Source organism: Mesocricetus auratus, unplaced genomic scaffold, assembly GCF_017639785.1.
Source record: "Mesocricetus auratus isolate SY011 unplaced genomic scaffold, BCM_Maur_2.0 Super-Scaffold_4256, whole genome shotgun sequence".
Classification (NCBI taxonomy): domain Eukaryota; kingdom Metazoa; phylum Chordata; class Mammalia; order Rodentia; family Cricetidae; genus Mesocricetus; species Mesocricetus auratus.
In genome coordinates, this window is record NW_024429182.1 from 21,738,458 (window position 1) to 21,761,484 (window position 23,027).

A 23,027-nucleotide genomic window follows, 5' to 3' on the forward strand; every position below is an offset into this window, starting at 1 on the left:
TTTACACAGTGGAGTATTACTCAGCTGTTAAAAAACAATGACATACACAATAGAGTATTATGCAGCTGTTAAAAAACAATGACATCTTGAAATTTTCAGGAAAATGGATGGAACCAGAAAAAAATCCTGAGTGAAGTAACCCAGACCCAGACAGCCAAACATGGCATGAACTCACTCATAAGTGGATATTAAATGTAATGGAAAGGATAACCAGACTACAGTCCACAACCTCAAAGAAGGTAGGTAAAACAGGGACCCTAAAAGGGGCACACATGGAGGACACCAGGAAGGGAAAATAGTTAAGATCTCCTGGGTAGACTGTGAAGGCTGGTAGAAGATAAGGGATGGGGGAATGGGAACATCAGGATCAAGAAGACAGAGCTGGGGGAGAGACAGAGGGTGAGATATCTTGATAGAGGGTGCCATTATGGGGTTACGAAGAAACCTGATGCTAGAGAAATTCTCAGGAATCCACAAGGATGACCCTAGCTAAAACTCCTAGCAATAGTGTAGAGGGTGCCTGAAGGGGCCTTCCCCTTTAGTCAGATTAGTGACTACTCTAATTATCATCATAGAACCTACATCCAGTAACTGGTAGAAGCAGATGCAGTGATTCACAGCCAAGCACTGGGCTGAGCTCCTGAAGTTCAGATGAAGAGAGGGAGGAGGAATCATATAAACAAGGGGGGCAGCCAAGACCATGATGTGGAAAACCAGAGATAGCTGACCTGAACTAGTGGGAGCTCACCCACTGTGAACTCACAGCTTAGGAACCTGCATGGGACAGAACTAGACCCTCTCAATGTGGATGACAGTTATATGACTTCATATGCTGGGCAGGGTGCAAGTTGTATACATATGTGACTATGTACATGCATATATACAATAATAATCAAAGAAAAGTGACTAACAAGAATGAAAAGGGGACAAGGGAAAGATCTGGAAGGGAGTAGAATGGGAAAAGGAAGGAATTAAGTAATTCTATTTCAAATAAATCATTTTAAACAAGTTCAAAATTGTGAAAGCTCTAACGGATTTTCTTTAAAAATCATATATGTCAAGCACAAATCAGGTTTCGTGGATATTAAATAAGGAGACTAAACAAAGTAGGACAGATAGGAAACTGAGGGTATATCTCAGAAGAGTTGGTGGGGGATCACGATGAAAACACATTTTGTAACATTTTCAACATAGTAAAAATTTTTAAACAAATAACTATACAACTTGATATCACACTATAGAAGACAGCCATTGATGTGGCCTATGAAGGAGAACTTAGAGTATTAGAAGATACTTGCTCAAGGTTACACATCTCTGTCTGTCTTAGTAGTAAGCATGTACTTAACCACTTTGTAGTAAATAGTTGGGCACTTCTGCAAGTACAGTACAGATGTCTTCATAGAAAAACAGTTTAGGCATTAGCATAATGTAAATATGTAATCTGTGATGACTGATTAGTAGTAGCAAAATAAATACATACTTGAAAATGAAAAAAAAGAAAAAGACAGCCATTGATGAAAATTTTATTACACTCAACTAAGAAAGGAAAATCATAAGTAACATCATTGTTACCCCGGACTGTAAACATGGGCCTAGAAGAACCCCTGTGTTGCACAGTTAATTTGCTCAAACCACTGTGATGCAAGAAAATGTAATCACATATCCTCTGATTGGGCTCTGTCACCATTAACACAATCACTTATTCCATGGTGAAATGAACTACAAAGACAAATTACTCCCTTGTTAATGAAAATGCTTAGTTCTGCAGCTCAACAGACAATTATCATGAAACCTATAATCATTGTTTCTGATTTTAAAACATGGCATACACAAATGCCTAACTGAGATGTAAATGTATAAACCTGCACTTACCATTGGTTTTCCTCAGTTCCTCCACAAGACACTGTGCTTCCTCTTGTACACGGTCCTCAATGCTCCTTTTGCCCATGCCCAGACTCCGCAGAGCCATGAGTGAGAAGCGCCTTATGTCTTTCCATCTGTTTCCATTGCTAAAAACAATGCCTGAAGAAATAGTAAAACACTAGAAATAGATTCTGGGAACAGATGAGAGATCTTGTATGTGGAAACCACAGAGAGGTCCAACCTGTACCAAAGGAAGAAGCCCAGCCCCTCCTTTCAGTCGTCACTTTCACAGTAATCACTATGCAGCACTCACATGAACACTTACTTACCAAGGCCTTTATTATATCTTTCTGCCATTGGGAAGCTTCCTCTTCCAGCAAACTCCTCCCCATGGTCGATCAGAGCCTCCTTCACTGCTTCATACCCATGCAACACCACAGCGGGCTTCCTGCCCAAGTATAGGGTGAACACAGGGCCATAGACTTTTGAGAACTGGAAATAGGAAAGAAAATTGTAAATATTAGTGAAAAAAGTCAGTATGATCACCATATACTCAACCTTATTCACAATAAAATTATCACTCACTGTACTTTAATATTGTTATTCAGGCAAAAATCGGCTTCTGAAGCACGTTTGTATCACATTATGTTGATTATCAGTTATTGATCACCTACAGTGAACCATGTAACTGCTGAAGACTCACATACTTATTACACAAAAATTGCAAGGAATGTTCACATCAAAACAGCCAGCGAGAAGCTGACCGCCAAAAATCCATGAAGGCCATCTACCTGCCCCACTCTCTCAGTGCCTGCCCATCCTACACACAATCAACCCTCCTGTCTTTCCCACATGTTCCAGTCCCCCAGATTGGGCATAAATGCCCTGTTTGAACAAAGGCCACTCCACTCTGACATGTGGAAATCCAGCACATAGGTGTGGAGACGCTCTACTCAAACACTCTAGCCAAAAGACCAGAGAAGAAGCAGAAACCAAGGAACGAAACACCCTTACTACTAAACCCATTCGTCTGTATTTATAGATTGACTGCTATGCATCCGACTCCTGATGCCATATTTACAGTTTAGAGAAACAACAGAAGACATCAGATGGGACCACAAAGAACCAAGAGTAGGCCGGGCGGTGGTGGCGCACGCCTTTAATCCCAGCACTCGGGAGGCAGAGGCAGGCGGATCTCTGTGAGTTCGAGGCCGGGCTGGACCGATAGCCTCCGAAACAATACAGAGAAACCCTGTCTCGTAAAAAACAAAAACAAAAAAAAAAAAAAACTAAGAGTAGCCAAGGGACTCGTAAGAACTAAAATTCTGTTCAAGGTATGACAATATCTAACCTCAAATTATATTAAGGAGATATGGTGATATAGGCAGTCTGGTACTAACAAAAAATAGACAAGTAGACCAAAGAAACAGATGAAATGATACCGAAATAAAGCAACAATGTCAGGCCCACTTAGATGTGAGATGAAAATTTGTAAATCAGCACAAATGATTCTGTTGAGCAGTCTAGATTTGGCAATATACTACTACAAACATAGAGAGTTGGCACCACACACACTGCACATGATTATGAAATATTTCCTGGAAAAACAATTCCTTCTCTGGAAGCATTCTTAGCTCAAGACATAGGTATTACAGTTATTAAAATGGATATATCACCAAATATGCCAGAAGCTTGACTTCTTTCTTGAAGTTCTTGTGTTATTCCATGGCTATAGACATTTAGATAAGTTAGGCATTTAGTTAGTTCTTTTAGAGTCCAGCATCAAATAGATAACCTCAGTAAAATGGATATCTAAAACTCTACCTGACTTATTAAATAAACTATTACTCACTGTTGACTTTCAACCAAAAATAATGGGAAAAGATGTATTTTAATTAGGAAATAACCACATATTTTGCAATTTTATGGGACTTTTTTCTTTTTTTATAAAATGCAATGATGTAAATATCCTTTCACCTGAAACCTCTCCCTTTACTGAATTCCTACAAAGGCCAGCTATAAAAGTCAATACTTTGAAAGGGTTTTGATATTGGATTTTCATTAAAAGAAGCTTTCAATGTATCTTCTTTATCAACCTATAGGAGGAGCACAAAGAATACTTACATTGGTTAAGGATCCGCTGATGTCTTTCACATCTATTTGGAAGAAATTGCCAATAAGTGGGAGAGGAGTAGGGCCAGGAGGGAGCTTCCCTCTCTCAGAGCTCTGTCTCCAGAGTGAGAGGAGAAACAGACAGGAGAGAATAAACACCAACACCACAAATGCATCCATGGAGATCCTTTCACTGACACAGCTGTGATCAGTCAGCATGGAGCTTTTATAACACTATCTGCTGGGTCAAAAAGTTCCTCTTGAAACATCATTGACTAACCAATTACATAAACTTTAATCTCTCTCTCAAGTAGACTTTGTCCTTTTGGTAAATATAAAAATAAGATGTTCTTTACACTTGTACTTCTTTACAGGGTACCCATGTGAATATCTGGTTTAACAGTACTGATTATTGTCCAAATAGTTCTAATAAAAAATAAACAAATGCATTTATAATGTGCATCTACTCTTGAGAATCAATGGACTAATTGTGAGATTTAAGAAAACCACTCAACATTTATATTCTCAGGTTAGTGACCAGGGATGAGATTATGACTTATGAAGAGTTTGTATATTTTATGAAATATATTTCTTTTTAGCAAAGTCTTACTATGTATCTTAGGTTGACCTCAAACTGACAATTCTTCTGTTACATTTTCCCAATGGCTATAAATGCATTTGTGCACTACTATGCTCATGAATATTTTAAATAATTCTTTGTTATATTAAACATTTGGACTTACTTTGTTCAACAATGTAAGCCTTATACCTCTTTATTTCAATATTTGGGCCTTTATAAAACCAAGATAACAAAACATAGCTATCAGGAACACATCTTGAATAAGAAAATATATATTAAGTTTTCAGCTAAAGAATATTCTGTGGTTCTCAGTGTTGTGTAGTTCAACCATGAACTAAAGGTGACTGGACAGAAAGAACTATTCGTGTCTCACAGCTCCTAGCCAGAAGAAATTAGAAATAAAACTGACTATCTCAATGGCATAAGTACTCCCCTTGATTTACCATAGATTCTTAAAGAAAGGAATTTGAATTCTCCTAGTCCTACCACTGCAGATGTAAAACTGGATAAGCACAATAGTCTATAGTTAGGTATAACCCAACTTCTCCCCAAACAGCACCACCAAGTGAGTACCAAGTAATAAAATGCCTGAGCCAAAGAAGATATTAATGACTTACTCCACGTTTCATGCATGATATCCCCTTCCCTGCATAAAGTTCAATTATATTCATCACAAATTCTTAACTGTGAACTATGGCACTATACTTATCATAATCACTGACAGTCAAGGGACCATGAACCTAGTTAATAATTATGTATGCACTGTATTAACATAGAAGTCAGAAAAGTTTGCTAAAGTTTTGTAATCCTGCCCAAAGATTACAAAAAATAGCTGCACAGGGAGCCAAGATAATTTCAATAACCCAATGTCATTGTTACCTTCATTATGTACAACAAAGTATACAATGAATTGTTACCCAAATAAATTACCACAAACAACATAAAATACCTCGGGGTAACACTCACCAAACAAGTGAAAGACCTGTATCACAAGAACTTTGAGTCTTTTATAGAAAGAAATTAAAGAAGACATCAGAAAATGGAAGAATCTCCAATGCTCTTGGATAGGAAAGATCAATGTAGTAAAAATGGCAATCTTGACAAAATCAGTGTACAGACTCAATGCAATCCCCATCAAAATCCCAGCACAATTCTTCACAGACCTTGAAAGAACACGTCTCAACTTTATATGTAAAACAAAAGACTCAGAATAGCTAAAACAACCCTGTTCAACAAAGCAGCATCTGGAGGCATTACCTTCTCTGACTTCAAGTTCTATTATAGAGCTATATTCCTGAAAACAGCTTGGTATTGGCACAAAAATAGACAGGTAGACCAAGGGATTCGAATTGAAAACCCTGATATTAACCCACACATGTATGAACATCTGATCTTCGACAAAGAAGCTAAAAATATAAAATGGAAAAAAGAAAGCATCTTCAAAAAATGGTGCTGGCATAACTGGATGCTGGCATGTAGAAGACTGCAAATAGATCCATGTCTATTGCCATGCACAAAACCTAAGTCCAAGTGGATCAAAGACCTCAACATAAACCCAGCCACACTGAACCTCTTAGAAGACAAAGTGGGAGATACCCTTGAATGAATTGGTACAGGAGACCACTTCCTGAATATAACACAATTAGCACAGAAACTGACATCGACAATTAATAAATGGGACCTCCTGAAACTGAGAAGCTACTACAAGGCAAAGGACACAGTCAACAAGCCAAAAGGCTGCCCACAGAGAGGGAAAAGATATTCACTAACCCCACATCTGATAGAGGGCTGATCTCCAAAATTTACAAAGAACTCAAGAAGCAAGTCTCCAAAACACCAAAGGATGCAATTAAAAAGTGGGGTACATCAGCCAATGAATGAGGGTTCTGTTTCCCAGATTCTCTGGCCATGGGATTGTAGGCTGGCACTCCCCAGATCTGTGTCTAAAATCCATTGGCTGATGGAACCAGAGGCAAACATCCACAGCTAAATACTCAGCTGAACTCAAGGAATCCAGGAACAAAGAGGGAGGACTGATGACTAAAGGCATTAAAACTGGGCTGGTTTAACCCCCAGAAACAACTGATCTGACAAGGGTTAGTTCTTGACTCCCAGACTGATGGCTGGGAATCCAGCATGGGACTGACCAAGACTTCCTGAACATGGGTGTCAGTGAGGAGGCCTAGGTAATCTATTGAGCCTTGGGTAGTAGATCAGTATTTATCCTGGGTATACAAATGGGCTTTGGGTGCCCATCCAACAATGAGAGATGCACTCTCACCCTGGACTCTCAGGGGAGGGTCTAAGCCCTGCCCTGGATGAAATGATAGACTATCAACAGCCCCATGGAGGGCCTCACCCTCCCTGGGGAAATGAGGGGATATTGGAGGGGTTGGTGGGAGGGTGTGAGAGGAGGAGATGGAAAGGGAGAGGGAACTGGAATTGACATGTGAAGCAACCTTGTTTCTAATTTAAATTTAAATTTAAAAATAAAAAAGTGGGGTGCAGAACTAAATAGAGAATTCTAAATAGAGGAGGCTAAAATGGCTGAGAGGCACTTGAGATAGAGCTCAACATCCCTAGCCATCAGGGAAATGCAAATCAAAACAACTCTGAGATACCATCTTACTCCTGTCAGAATGGCTAAAATCAAAAACACCAACGACAGTTTATGCTGGAGAGGATGTGGAGAGAGGGGAACACTCCTCCACTGCTGGTGGGAGTATCAACTTGTACAGCCACTTTGCAAGTCACTATGGAGATTCCTCAGGAAAATGGGAATCAATCTACCACAAGACTCAGCAATTCCACTCTTAGGCATATAACTAAAAGATGCACATTCATACAAGGATGTCTGTTCCACTATGTTCATAGCAGTATTACTTGTAATAGCCAGATCCTGGAAGCAACCTAGATGCCCCTCAACTGAAGAGTGGATAGAGAAAATGTGGTACATATACACAATGAAGTAATACTCAGCAGAAAAAAAACAATGTTATCTTGAAATTTGCAGGCAACTAAATGACACTAGAAGAAACCATCCTGAGTGAGGTAACCCAGTCACAAAAAGACAAACATGGTATGTACTCACTCATATATAGATTTTAGACTTGGGTCAGATAAGTTCCAGCCTACAATCCCACTGCCAAATCTTTATCCAGCAATTGAGGGAAGCAGAGACAGACACACAAAGGTAAACACTGAACTGAACTCCTGGAACCCAGTGACAGAAAGGGAGAAGTGATGAGCAAAGTGGTCAAGACCAAGCTGGTGAAACCCACAGAGACAGCTGACCTGAACAATGTTGAGCTCTTGAACCCCAGACTGATTGTTGAGAGGCCAGCATGGGACTGACCCAGACCCCCTGAATGTGGTGTCAGTGAGGAGGCCTTGGCAATCTCTAGTGCCTTGGGTAGTAGATCAATATTTACCATAGTGTCAGAAAGAACTTTGGGAGCCCATTCCACATAGAGGGATGCTCTCTCAGCTTGGACACATGGGGGATGGCCTAGGCCCTGCCCTGGATGAAATGACATACTCTGGAGATGCCCCGTGGAGGGCCTAACCCTCGCTAGGGAATGGTGTGGGGATTGGTTGGGGACTGGGGCCTGTTGGAGGAGCAAGGGAAGAGGAGAGGGAGAGGGAATTGGAATTGACATGTGAAGCAAGCTTGTTTCTAATTTAAATTAAAAATTAAAAACAAAAAGAACAAAAGCAATATTTGGTCCCAGCCACCAAATCCCCAGAGACATTCAAATCATCCAGCATCTGCCTCCACTGGAGACTTGGCCCTTTGCCCACCTAAAGACATGAGAACTGAGCCTTTTCCTGGCCTCCTTACAACCCTCTTTGGAGGCTCTTGACTGGGACATGTAGCCCCATCACACCCAAAGAATCCACAGAGACCTGGGGGCAGCCCCACACCCACTGGGAGAGCTGCAGTCATTGAAGCCTTGGCCCTCACCCACTGGGAGAGGTGCCACCTTCACCCACTGGAAGAAGAGAAGGAAGACAGCAGTATAAGAACACATTCAACAACAAAAAGAGTACTATGACACCACTAGGTTCTAGAGGTTCTACACCAGCAAGACCTGACATCCCAATGCAGAAGAAGCTCATGAAAAAGACCTTAAAAACAACTTTATGAAGATAAGAGAGGTCCTTAAAGGGGATATGAGAAAATCTCCTAAAAATGGAAGAAAGGACAAACAATAAATGGAGGAAATGAAAAAAAGACAAACCAAATAAAAATTGAAAAAACTAATCTCTTAAAGAAAACAAGGAAACCCTAGGGGGGAAAAACAATAAAAAAGGTGAAAGAAACAATAGAGGCATTAAAGGAAATGCAAACTGAGGGAATGCTGGAATAAGAAAATCTGGGTAAATGATCAGGAACTACAGATGCAAGCATAACCAACAGAATACAAGAGATGGAAGAGAGAATCACAGGTGTTGAAGATACTCTAGAGGAAATAGATCCATTGTCCAAAGAAATAGATAAATCCAATAAATCTTTAACACAAAATATCCAGGAAGTGTGAGATACTAGGAAAAGACTAAATAGGTAGACAAGAAGGCAAACGAACCCAGCTCAAATGTACAGAAAACATATTCAACAAAATTATAGAAGAAAACTTTCCCAGCCTAAAGAATGACATGCCTATGAAAGTACAAGAAGTTTACAGAACACCAAATTGACTGGCTCAAAAAAACTGTCCCCTCACTACATAATAATCAAAATACAAAACATTCAGTATAAAGGAGGTCCCTAGCACTGTCAGAGGGACACCGGGGCTTCACGCCCAGTGGAGTATCAAGGGAGCCAGGAGCCTCAGACCTAGGGGCAGTGTCAGAGGTAGGTTTGAGTGTAAGGTCACAAACAGCATCAGAGGGAGGACAGAGTCTCAGGGCCAGAGCTTCAGGCCTGGAGCAGCAGCGTCAAAAGGAGGCCTGAACTTCAGACACAGAACAGCATCAATGGAGCCATGAGCCTCAGAATCAGGAGCAGCATCAGAGGGAGGTTTGAACTTCAGGCTCCAAGCAGCATCAAGGGAGCCAGGAGCCCCAGACCTAGGAGCAATGTTAGAGGGAGGCACAGCCTCAGGCCCAGGAGAAAGGAATGATCACTGGGTGAAAGGACAGCAGTGGTTTCCAGAAGCAGCTTCCAAAAACTATCGCAAAAATTCCTCTGGGAAAGAGCACCTGTGTCCCAGCCAGCATCCACTGCCATTTCACAGGTGGGAGACACTCTGCTACTACATTGACCACTGGATTCTCAGCCTTATCTACTCCTTCAATGGGAGGAGTATCCACCAGAGCTGTAGCCCTAACTGCTCATAAAGGAGTGACCACTTGAGCATTGGTCTCACTTTCACCAGGATGAGCTTTCAGTGGAAGTTCTACTCTACTTCTGCCTAAAGGAGTGGTCAACAGAGTCACAGCCCCCAGGCACACCAATTGGAGAAAGAGAGAACCACTGAAGCACAAGTTGAACCTGACCTGATTAGAGGAAGAGATGCACAGACAACAAGGTAAGAATATTCTCCACAATATAAAGAGCAGTATGGCACCACTGGAAACTAGTGGTGCTACAGCAGCAAGACACAGATCAAGCAGAAGAATAGCATGTAAAAACTAATTTTACGAGAATAATTGAGCCCATTCAAGGGAAAATGAAAAATACTCTCAAAGAAAACAAGGAAAAGACAAAGAATAGGAACATATCAACAAACACCTTAAAGAAATCCAAGAAAAAGCAATCACACAAGTAAAGGAAATGATTCAAGACATGAAATTTGAAATAGAGGCAATAACAAAAATACAAACCAAGGGAACTTTGGAAATAGAAAATCTGGATAAATATCAGGAACAACAAATGTAAGCATAAAGAACAAAATACAAGATATGGAAGAGAGAATTTCAGGCATTGAAGATAATTTGAAGGAAATAGATTAATTGATCATAGAAAAAATTAAACCCAACAAATCCTTCATACAAAACCTGGAGGAAATCTGGGACACAACAAAAAGAACAAATCTAAGAATGAATGGGATAGAGGAAGGAAAATAACCCAAACTCAAAGGTACAGAAAATATATTAAACAAAATCGTAGAAAATTTCCCCAACCTACAGAAGGACATATCTATGAAAATAAAAGGAGCACACAGAACACCAAATACACTGCACCAAACAAAAGGTCCCCTTGCCATATAATAATTAAAACAAGAAACATACAAAATAAAGAAAGAATATTAAGATCTGCAAAGGAGAAAGACTGCTGTTAGGAAATTCTTTGTTCGCTGTGGAGGACTTAAACATTAATATCAACACAGAAATTTTAACTTTTATAGGTATGCATACTGGGAAAGGCAGCAATAAGGAAGATAATAAATAAGAGGAAAATTAATCTTTCAGAGAAAGAACCGAGTTTAGACAAATGACAGTCACTAGATTTTATTTTCTTCTGTCTTACATCAATTGGCTCTGTATCATATATGTATTTACAACATGCTTGGAATTAGAGGAGAGAAGCCAAATACAACTCTAAAGTCAGCATTGGTTTGAGTGAATTGGGACTAAATCAGTGGTAGGAAGTAAAGAGAAGTAGGTTTTTGTGTAGAAATAGTTCTGGGCTTTACCACAAGTCAGATTCTCCTTTGCTTGATGGCTCTTTTTGGATAGCTATCCTCTCTTCTTTAGGCATCTACACATTCAGTATCTTTTTACTTTTGGAGATGGGTTTTCCTGTTAATGCAAGAACAAAGCATTCCCCTTTCCTTTGTGAGGTCTCCATGCAACTCGTGGGATATATCTTGATGGATGAACTGTCATTTTTCCTCATCAAGAGGTCTCTCCTGTTCAAACCAAATCTTGAACAACTTTGAGGGCATCCAAAGTTTTTCATCTCCTGTGGAAACAAGGGCAAAACTCCTACCCCAATGTAACACATATCCTGGTTTCCATACTGAGGCCAATACATCCTTGAAGTACACTGGCTGATTTAGTTCAGAAGTTTTTTCTGTTGTCCAGTGGCTTTCTGCAACTGTTTTTCCTTTTTCATTAGCACTAAGAAAGTTTAGTGTTAATAAAGCATTATGCAATCTGTGCTTGGGGGTCTTTGTTCTCCCTCCCTGTTTATAGAGCATTTTGTTAAAGCGTGATTAGACCTCTCAACCACTGCTTGTCCTGTAGGATTGCGTAGTATACCAGTTATGTGCTTTATGTCATAATATTTAAAAAATGGGCGTAGTCAGTGCTTCAGGTGCCTAGTAATATCCCTCACTACAATCTCCCTTTGAGTCCAAAGAAAAGATACAGACTTTATACAAAACTATATGCAAAGGTGGCAAAATGCAAGTATGTACTTGAGAATTACAAACATTCTCCCTCAAGATCTAAAGCAAGTAACAACAAGAGCACAAGGCAAGAATGACAGAGGTGTGCAAAATGAGTATAAAGCCCCACCCCTAGATAAGAAGCCATTAGTAACTGATAGCTTCTGGAAGAGGGAAAACTTTCTTTAAATGTGTAGCCCCTGTAAGTGTAATACAACCTAGCCTATATACACAGCACTAATAGAATCCTATGTGTTAAAAAAAAAAACAAACAACATAACTGAGGACATAAAACTGGATGTGTTTGGAATAAAAATCAGATCTAGGAGACGATGGGAAAGATGGTGAATCTCACCCAATTATGTATGAAAATTTAAAATATTTTTTAAAAAGGGGACTCTGTTTTTTGCGTTGGAATTATCACCAATATGTGGTCAGACACTGTGTGATTTTGCCTGGTAACAGACACAATAAGCATGAAGGGAGCAGCCATAACTGTAATAGGCCCCAAACCTTGGCATGACCGACTTTAATTCCAGTACCATTTAGACCATAAAACTCAGCACATAGACAGTACCACATGCCAAAATGAAAACAATGGCCTAATCCATCAAAGATAAGTTCTGGGAAAGTCTCTGAATGCACTAACTTTGTTTTTTGGCTCCTATAGTTCCACTTCATGCTGAATGTTTTTGTAACTGAAGTCTATCAACCCATAATACAGCTTTGTTATAATTAACTTTTATTTAAATATAAAAATCTTATTTTACATATGAATCCCAGTTCCCTCTCCCTCCTGCATTCCTAAAGCCTCCACCAACCCCAACTGACCACACATCCACTCCTCAGGTAGGGTGAGGCCTCCCATAGGGGATCATCATAGTCTGACACATCATTTGGGACAGAACCTATGGCCTCTCCCATGTATCTAGGCAGAGAGAGTATCCCTCCATAGGGAATGGGCTCCCAAAGCTCAGTCTTACAATAGGGTTCCACTGCTAGAGGCCCCATAGACTGCCCAAGCCACCCAACTGACACCCACATTCAGGGGGCCTGGTTCAGACTTATGCTGCTTCCCCAGCTACCAGACTGGGGTCCATGAGCTCCCACTTGCTCAGGTCTGCTACTTCTGTGGGTTTCCCCAGCATGGTCTTCACACCTTTGCATATCACTCCTCCCTCTCTACAATTGATTCCATGAGTTTGGCTCACTGTTTAGGTGTGAATTTCTGCTTCTGCTTCCATCAGCTACTGGATGAAGACTCCATGGTAGCATTTAAGGTAGTTATCAATCTTATTATTGAGGAAGAGCATTTAAGGTACCCTCCCCACTATTGCTTAGACTTTTATTTGGGATCATCCGTGTGGATCCCTGGACATTTCCCTAGTGCCAGATTTCTTGTTAAACCCATAATGGCTCCTTCTATTAAGGTATCTCTTTTCTTGCTCTCCTCTGTCCTTCCTCCAACTTGACCTTCCTCATGCCTCATGTTCTCCCCACTCGCTTTTCTCCTCCTGTTTTTCCTACCTCCCTTCCCTTCCCCCATACTCCAATTTAACTCAGAAGATCTTGAGCCTTTCTTGGGAGTTCATGTGTGTATCTCGTAGGGTCCTCCTTGCTTCCTAGCTTCTCTGAGTTTGTGGATTGTAGGCTAATTATGCTTTTCTCTATGCCTACTACCTACTTACAAGTAACTATATACCATGTTTATCTTTCTATGTCTGGGTTACCTCACTCCATTTGCCTGCGAATTTCAAGATTCCATTGTTTTTTTTTCTGCTGAGCAGTACTCCACTGTGTAAATGCTCCCACATTTTCTTTATTCATTCTTCTTGAGGAGTATCTACTTTCGTTCTAGGTTCTGAGTATTACAAATAATGTTTCTATGAATATAGTTGAACGGATGTCCTTGAGGTATGATTGTGCATCCATTGTGTATTTGCCTAAGAGTAGAATTGCTGGATCTTGAGGTAGATTGATTCCAATTTTGCTGAGAAACCACCATATTGATTTCCAAAGTGACTGTAGAAGTTTGCATTACCATCTCCAATGGAAGACTGTTCCCCATTCTCCACATCCTCTCCAGCATAAACTGCCACTGGTGTTTTTGAGTTTAGTCATTCTGACTGTAGCAAGATGTTGTCTCGGAGTTGTTTTGATTTACATTTACCTAATGGCTAAGACTTTTGTTTATATTCCCTCAAGAAAAAGTCACACAAAACAACTGGAGGTTGATTGTGTTATGTTTGGAGAGTTGTTCCATTACCCCTAAAGAAGGTTGAATCTTGCAGCTGAGATTAAATCTTGTGAGGGTGGATTGTTCCATTGGGGCAAAAACCAATAGAGCTACCATTTCTTGAGTGGTACTGGAAGGCATGCCTCTTAGCTTTGGCAGTGATTGCACATTTCCTGTGGTGGGTTATGAGACATGACACCAAGTCCAAACCAGATGAGTAGTATCTTTGGGAAGAACCCCAGTGGCATGGCTTGATATATAGGATATACCTTACTGACTGGTAAGAGAAATATATTGCAATGTGTAGTATATGTGAGAAAATTGCATTATCACCAGGCTTTTGCTGGAGATGATAAGCCATGCACATGAGGAGCTCTCATGCCTTGAAAACGTTACCTACATCAGGGAGGAGTATGATAGGGAAAGGCATTGAGGTCTTATCTGCTATGTGAGTCTCTAATTTGTCAGGAAAAGCTGAAAATGGAAGGATGAGGTAGATAGTTGCAGAATATTTGTCCAGGCACAAAGGGCCTGGATGCCAACTGGTCTTTCCTGGCCTAAACACATATGAACTGCTTGAACTAGGAGGAACCTTCAAAGAATGAAATAACCTGTCACAGTCTGACCCTTTCCTCCTCAAAATTCCAATGGCCATTCTGTTTACTATAGCAATAGAAATAAAATTTCCAGCAGACAACAAAGGAAAGACAGGCACTGCAAGAGATTTGGGTGTGAGAAAATCATGTTTGGTGCCCAGGTTACTGAGCCAGATAGTAAGAGAATTAAAATATTTTTCACCCAGGAAAAACCTTTGAACTAGTACAGGGCTTTGTTGGCTTGCTGTGTCCATGGTAGGTGAGATCTTTATGTGGTAGGAGAGGCCCTAACAGATCTGAAGGGGTTAAACTGTCAGGTAAAGTGTATTTCTAAAGTGCAAAAGCAAAACCAAAGGGGGGGTAATGAGAAAAGAACAGACCAGACAAAAGGGTTATGTTGGGATTACTTGAAGGTAAGGCATCATGGTATGGGTTGGGATGGTGTTTCTAAGGGAATAGCAGCATTCACAAACAAATGTCTGTTAGAAACTGTAGCTATTTCCTTAGCAGTCAAATAATTCAAAGACAACACCATAATATACAGTATCCAGACTCCCTGTGTACTTTCCATCTTTGCCTGGCTTTTTTGTTACTCTATTTCTTTTCCTTTTGTTTTTTTTTCATTTTCTGAGACAGAGATTCTCTGTGTACTTTTGTTTGTCCTGGAATTAACTCTGTACACCAGGCTGGCCTTGAAATTGTAGAAATTTGCTTGCCTCTGCCTCCCAAGTACTGATATTAAAGGCGTGTGCCACCACAACTCAGCTCTTCTATTTCTTTCTTTTTATTAATCACTTTATCCTGTTTCTGTTCTCTCCCAAGCTTATACATTTAAAAAACAGACACACACACACACTGTAAACCCTGTAGAGGTTTTACTTCATCTGAATCTATCTTTACTGTAACTCTCTACCTTTTTCTAGCCAGGAGTCTTTTATGTGCTAAACAACATTGTTAATTTAAAGTTATGGCTGTTTTAGCTGCTGTCTTTCCAAGATGGCAGGGGTATGCTGCACTGGGAGCTGTGCTCACCCTCCTTGGTCTATGATGCCATTAAGTACCATGCTGCCAGCTTGAAAATGTGGTCACTGCCACTGCCAGCTGCTTGTATACCATTCATCTGTTAGCAGGGCCTCTTAAAAGAGCCCTGAGACTTTTTGCTGCTTATGCCTAGTCAGGAAACCTCCCTTAAAGGAGCCACATGAGTCTGCTTATCTCTAGCAAAACAGAGCCCACCCGAAAAAATGCTGCTACAAAGAAGCCATGCTTGCATCTTCTATTCTTTTGTTTTTAAAATTCCTTTATAAGTTTTTGTCAGGTTTTAAGTGGAAATTTGTGCCCCAAGTCCAGGCGCCATTTTGTAACTTGAGCTTTTTAGCCCAGCAGTTCCTGCTGGGCTGATCTTGGAGAAATATTGTAGATCATGGAGAATACAATAAGATAAAGGCCCCCTCCATATTGCTAAACCAATCATTGCTTTTTTGACTGAGAAATGGATACAAATTATGGGACAGTTTCCTTATATTTTTGTTAATGTTTCTTTTAAACTTCACCACTTAGCTGACTAAGACCAATTGGTGTTTTCTTACAGTGTACAGAGTAGGTCTTCAGAAATATGTTAAATGGATTTTTTAACATAGAGTTGAAAGAGGTAAACTTAAGTTATAAGCCACACTGGGGAAAAATTGTATGAATGTAGCAAAATCTTAATTTCCCATTCAACTCTTATTATTCAGACTAGAGAGAAACTATATAAATGTAAAGTTTGTAGAAAAGCCTTCAGAACAAATCCAGTCCCTTAGACTCTAGTTCTTGTGTTGTGAGCAAAAGCTCCAAGACAACCTTCTTCTTAGACTTATCTAGTGCCTAGAAATTGTGTTTAACAACAAACCACCTCCAAGAGACAGACAAAGTCATAAAAACCACCTAATGTTCCAACTAATCAAAAATGTTAACAAACCAGTTGCCCTGACTGTGGAAAATTGCTTTAATTGTTCCCCAAATATCAAGCAATCTGGATCTGACCTGTGCCCATCCCATATCTATTGATATAATCCTATGATTTTTCCTTTAAATTCTGGCAATAGGCAAGGGAACTCACTTCCTCTGGAGACTGCTGCATCAACTTGCTAGACCCCCTACCAATAGGATTAAACAATAAAGTCCTGCATTTGCAGTTCTGTGAGTCTGTTTCCTTGGTGGTCTCTGAGAGTCTTCAAATCTTGGGCACAAGAGGGTAAGTTCTGAATGCCTTGTAGATTTGTAAAAAGTTTAGAACAGAAAAAAACAGTAGTTGTAGAGTTTATATAAGGAAATCATGCATGAATTGAAGCAGAACCCTCAGGAGCCATAAGGCTATAAGGTAACTTCCCAAGGTCACAGGTACATTAAGTTATGTTGCTTACACAAAAAACTTTGGCTAAAGAAATATTTGAAATCCCCTAACCATAAAGTTTTTTTCCATTGTTGTTGGCTGCATGCTAGATAGTAAGACCCTATATGAAAACATCTCACATTTTTGGTACAGGATGTGGAAAAATCTGACTGGAGGTGAGCTGGAAATTTCCTCTTTTCTGGACAGATTTTATACCACTTGAAGATACCACACAGGATCCTAGTGGAAACATGTCCTCAATAGTCCTATTCAGTTTTGAACCCCATAAGGGTCTCCCCTACCTTACCAGGAAGATGCGCCAATTGATATAATAATGAAGCAACTATTACGGGCGCAACTAACTACTTCCTGATCGGATGTGAGGACTACTATACAGGAAAATGATTTACATTTGTCTGTGTAAGCCAGGGTCTTCACCTGTGGCTAGGAATGTAGGTGATAGGTCATGTCCAAAGGACATTTCACAACCTGTGACTCAACATGTTGACTTTTTTGTGTGGTTTTGGTTTTGTACTGAGACTTGCTTATCTGGTGTTAGCAGGGTGGATGGAAATGTGGGGATAGAGGTGGTGAAAGCTTGGGGGAACTTGACCTGTCAGTGCTGATCTTAGGGGAGGGCAGCAATGTGGGGCTTGGTGTGTGGTTCTGAAGACCGCTCACCTGCAGTACTGGAACATATGAGGACTACAGAATGTTGGGCCTGAGATTCAGGGTGTGGGTTTACTTGGGACTAGAAGAATGGTAGAAATTCATTGTCTTTTCAATAGTAAGCAATATTACTATGAATAGTTAATGTAACACATTGTGGTTTTGATGAGTACTTGCCTGCATGTTTACATTGTTATCTTGCAGTATCCAGTACCTTGAATTTAGGTTTGACACAAGACAGACCTCTACAATGAAGTGTCTCCATCTCATCAGTAGAGGGTGATCTAAAGCCAGTTTGTCCAATTGCTTAAGGGGTGTATTTTTCAGCAAGAACTGAAATACTTAAAGAGGTAGAGATACATGAACCAGGCAAAAGATTACTATTACTGTGAGAGATGGTAGAGCAAGGTGGGAATGCTGGAGGTATGACTATCACTGAAGTTCTGAAGACATCATATGGTTGAGCTGTAGAACATGGAGAAATCAATGGACTATTGATCTTGAAATTTCATCACTGTTGTTGACCATGCTATGCATGTAACAAGAGGAGAAAACTAATCATCAGTCTTCCTCAACTGTGTATGATGTGAGCTAGAAGAATGACTGTTTGGCAAGATTGCCTACTGGTTCAACAGTGGCACCGATGTTATGTGAGTATCAACTTTGTGAATGGATTGAAGGCCCCTTCACAAGACGGAACCAATACCTGGCACAGTGTTGTTCAGAGGAGCAAGTGTGACTCAAAGTAGCTGTACCACCAAACAGCCAGCCTCAGTGACTACTCTCCAAAGCTACATTCCTAGAATTGACTGCACAACTTCTAAAGGCAGATGGACCCATTACAAAATCACATCTCAACTACTGCTACAATTTATTTGATAATGTGGAAGACATTGTGAATCTTGTAACTTTCAAGGCCTGTCTATGTTTTATATTTCTTATTTACTTTCTCAATTTGCCATGTTTCATTCCTTTCTTAAACTTACCATTCAGGAGAGAGTGTTTAGACAAAACAACTAACTATTCAACAAAGGAAATCGCAATCCTATTTGTGACATGAATGGATTGGACATCCTTATGTTAGGTGAAAGTATGTGGGGAACAGCACAGCAGTTATTGACAATTTCTCACCTATGTGGCATATGTATTTTAAAAGGTTTTCTAATAGAAATTGGGAATAGACTGCTGTTCATCAGAGTTTGATGAAAATAGAAGATGAGCAAAAGTTAATCAATTGGTAGTAATAGTTTCATAGAAGTACAAATTCTATTGTGCTATTTTAGAATAAATACTACTACTTAAAATGTACTCTGTATTCCCAAAAGCAAGGGAAAGAATTTTGAATTTTTTCATGATAAATCTGTGTTAAATATTTGAGATGAATTTAAACTACAGAAAGTGACTTCTTTTTATTAGGTAATTCCTTCAAAATTCTCAAGTGTTATTTTATTTTTTTAATTTAAACTTTGTGTCTTTCATATAAAGCATCTTGATTCCATTCATTTCTGTACCCCTTTGTTTCTCCCATTTCCCCTAGCAACCTCTCCCCTGCCCCTGACAAAATAATATAAAATAAAATGTAAGAGGAAATATTGAAAAATTCCATCATGGAATGTAGGGGAAAGGTCACATGCCCAAGATACTGGGACAGGGGCAAGGGAATATGGGACAGGTGAGAGAAAAGGAAAAGAGAAAATAAATCTCTCTCTTGATGCAGGCCACGTTTATGAGAGCTTCTAGTCTTCCCAGCTTCTCACATAAGTGATTTCTCCTGTGTAGGAGTGAACCCCACAAAGCTATCTGCCCATCAGGGCAGGGACAAGGTAGAGATAAAAGGAAGTGAAAGGAAAAGGGGCTTCCCTTTTCTCCTAGAAGCCAGCCACGCTTCGAACTCCTGGTCTCTCTCTCTCTGGTAAATAAATGTATTGTTTTCCCTATATAGCATCAAATATCGTTATATCTGGTACCAGAAGCCCACACCTTAGTGGCAGGTAACCGCCTGAAATCGGCATCCCAAGGTGAGTGCTTATATACAACTAATGTTGAGTATGACAATCCAGAGGCAGGAACCTGGATAGGAGAAGCCATTTCTAAAGGATTTAGGAGCAATCAGGATGAAATATGGCCTACCCAAGAGGAGATACCAAATTGGGTTGGGGAAACAATCTTTAGAAGTTTCAAAAGACATCAAAACTTTAGATGTTTTAATTGTGGTAAAATAGGACATCTGAGTAGGAACTGTAGACAACGCATTCCTAGGAATAATGCTTCTAACAGGAATGCATCAAACAGAAGGCCTCAGCCTCCTGGTCTCTGCAGGAGGTGTGGAAAGGGCTGACACTGGAATGACGAATGCTGGTCCACAAGAGATAGACAAGGTAGATCTTTAAAGCCGGGAAACAGGGATCAGGGACTCAAGCGAGCCCCCAGAAAGAAAGATTATCCGGTCATTCCCAGTGACAGTGGAGGACAGCCTCTCCCAGGACAATTAGAAGATCCACTGCCCATTGTAAATAATATGGCACTGGATAATACATTAGCTCCAGAGGATGAATCAATTATATCAGGAGGAGATACAAAACATATATTTTGGCAAAGTTCTATAAAATATCACAGACCCAAGTTACCAGTTAAGGTAAATAATATGGTGATTAATGGCATTTTAGACATCGGAAGTGACGTGACTGTCATTAATCAGAAGTCCTGGCCCCTCCAAGTGGGCTTTAAAAGAGGTTAATGTTCAATTCTTAGGGATTGGAACCCTATCTGAAGTTAAACAGAGCATTACATGGATTGACTTTATTGGGCTAGAAGGACAGAGAGGAGGGTTAAAGCCATATGTTGCAGATATTGCTATAAACCTCTGGGGTCGTGATCTACTCCAGCAATGGAATACGCAGATTAACATTCCTCGTGTATCAGCGGGGAATTACAGACAAGCTCTTAGTGGTACAAAGAATATAGTAAGGCAGTACAGAAAACAGATGCCAAATGTACAGGCTGTACAGAAGCAGGATGCTAGTGCCAAACCAACAGAGCAATCAAAAGCTCTACCCTTAAAATTGCTGACAGATGAACGCATCTGGGTGGGTCAATGGCCTATGACATCTGAGAAGTTAGTGGCTTTGGAGAAGTTAGCTCAGGAACAGCTAGATGCTGGACATATTGAGGAATCAACTAGTGCATGGAATTCACCTGTTTTTGTTGTCAAGAAGAAGTCTGGTAAGTGGAGAATGGTTACTGATCTTAGAGCCATCAACAAGGTAATTCAGCCTATGGGGTCTCTACAACCTGGGGTGCTGTTACCTTCTCTAATTCCTAAGGATTTGCCAATTATAGTTAGAGATTTAAAAGATTGCTTCTTCTCCATACCGTTACAAGAAAACGACGGAGAAAGTTCGCCTTCACGGTACTTACCTATAATAATTCCCATTCGGTACAGAGATTCCAGTGGAAGGTACTACCTCAAGGTATGTTAAACAGCCCAACTTTGTGTCAATGTTTTGTGAATATACCTCTAGAAATAATTCGTAAAAAATTTCCACATTCATTAATATATCATTATATGGATGACATATTATTGTCTGATTCAAATAAAGATAGTTTGGAAAAGATGTTTGAAGCAGTAAAGGAAATTTTGCCTCGCTGGGGATTATAAATTGCCCCAGAAAAAATACAAAGAGGAGATTCTATTAACTATTTAGGTTATAAAATAGATGCTCAGAAAATTAGACCGCAGAAAGTACAGATCAGAAGAGATCGTTACCGGACTCTTAATGATCTTCAAAAACTATTAGGAGAAATCTCTCAATTATAGACAATTATCAGTGTAGAAGGGCATGAATTAAAACACCTAAAAATGGCTTTAAACGGAGATAAAGACCTAAACAGCCCATGAGTACTATCAGCTGAGGCTGAAAAAGAATTAGAATGGGTAGAAAAGAGAATATTAGAAGCACATGTAGACCGTGTGGATCCAAAACTGGACTGTATTCTGGTTATTTTGCCATCTAGAGAATACCCCTCAGGAATATTAATGCAGAGGGAAGACATCATACTAGAATGGGTATTTCTGCCACATAAACAGAATAAAAAATTGAAAACGTATATAGAAAAGATCTCTGATTTGATATTAAAAGCTAAGTTAAGGCTTTGTCAACTGACTGGGAAAGACCCAGCTGAAATTATTGTACCTTTAACAAATGATGAAATTTCCTCCTTATGGAAGGATAATGAGTATTGGCAAATAGCTTGCAGTGACTTTTTGGAAACTATTAGTAATAACTATCCCAAAACAGAGAGAATCAAATTCATAAAGAAAACAATTTGGATTCTTCCATGTATCATTAAACAAACACCTAATTCTGGAGTTCTTACCTTCTACATGGATGCAAACAAATCAGGTAAGGCAGGGTATAAATCAGGAAATATAAGTAAAGTAGTTCAAAGCCCTTACAACTCCATACAAAAGGCAGAGCTATATGCCATTCTCATGGTACTTAAAGACTTTACAGAGCCTCTCAATATAGTCACGGATTCTCAGTATGCAGAAAGAGTTGTCTTGCACATTGAGACTGCAGAATTTGTTCCTGATAGTACAGAATTAACCTCATTATTTTTACAATTACAGGAAACCATCAGAAACAGGACTCATCCTATATATATAACACACATCAGATCCCATACAGGTCTACCAGGTCCTCTGGCACAAGGCAATGATGAAATTGATTGTTTGTTAGTAGGTAATGTGTTGGAAGCTTCAGAATTTCATAAGAAACACCATGTTAACAGCAAAGGCTTAAAGAAGGATTTTTCTATCACCCGGCAACAAGCCAAAGAAATAGTAAAAAATTGCCCCAGTTGCTCATTCTACAAACAAACTCCATTGCCAGCAGGTTGTAATCCTAAAGCTACTCACAGTAATGAACTTTTGCAAATGGATGTATTTCACTTCCCAGAATTTTGCAGTTTAAAATATGTACACCATACCATAGACACATTCTCAGGATTCCAATGGGCTACTGCCCTCAGCTCTGAAAAGGCTGACTCTGTTATTACACACCTCTTAGAGGTGATGGCTGTTATGGTTATACCTAAAACAATAAGAACTGACAATGCTCCAGCATGTCTCCAGTAAATTGGAACAATTTTTCAAATATTATAATATAAAACATGTAACTGGTATATCTTACAATACCACAGGACAAGCAGTGATTGAAAGATCTAACCAAACCTTAAAAGAGATGCTTCATAAACAGCCAGG

General features: G+C 39.7%; 1 protein-coding gene across 2 annotated transcripts in view; it reads right to left on the reverse strand.

Annotated features, from left to right (window-relative positions):
• LOC101841752 (cytochrome P450 2C27-like) overlaps nt 1-8,557 on the reverse strand; it is a 35,308-nt gene extending 26,751 nt beyond the window's left edge. Inside the window, exons 1-4 of one of the 2 annotated variants that reach the window (XM_040741786.1) lie at nt 8,357-8,557; nt 3,988-4,019; nt 2,193-2,355; nt 1,873-2,022 (exon numbers count right to left, since the gene is read on the reverse strand). In XM_040741786.1, the coding sequence (XP_040597720.1) occupies nt 1,873-2,022; nt 2,193-2,355; nt 3,988-4,019; nt 8,357-8,501 (490 nt within the window). In that variant the 5' untranslated portion in view covers nt 8,502-8,557. 2 annotated transcript variants of the gene reach the window in all.
• Between the last annotated feature and the right edge of the window lie 14,470 nt (nt 8,558-23,027).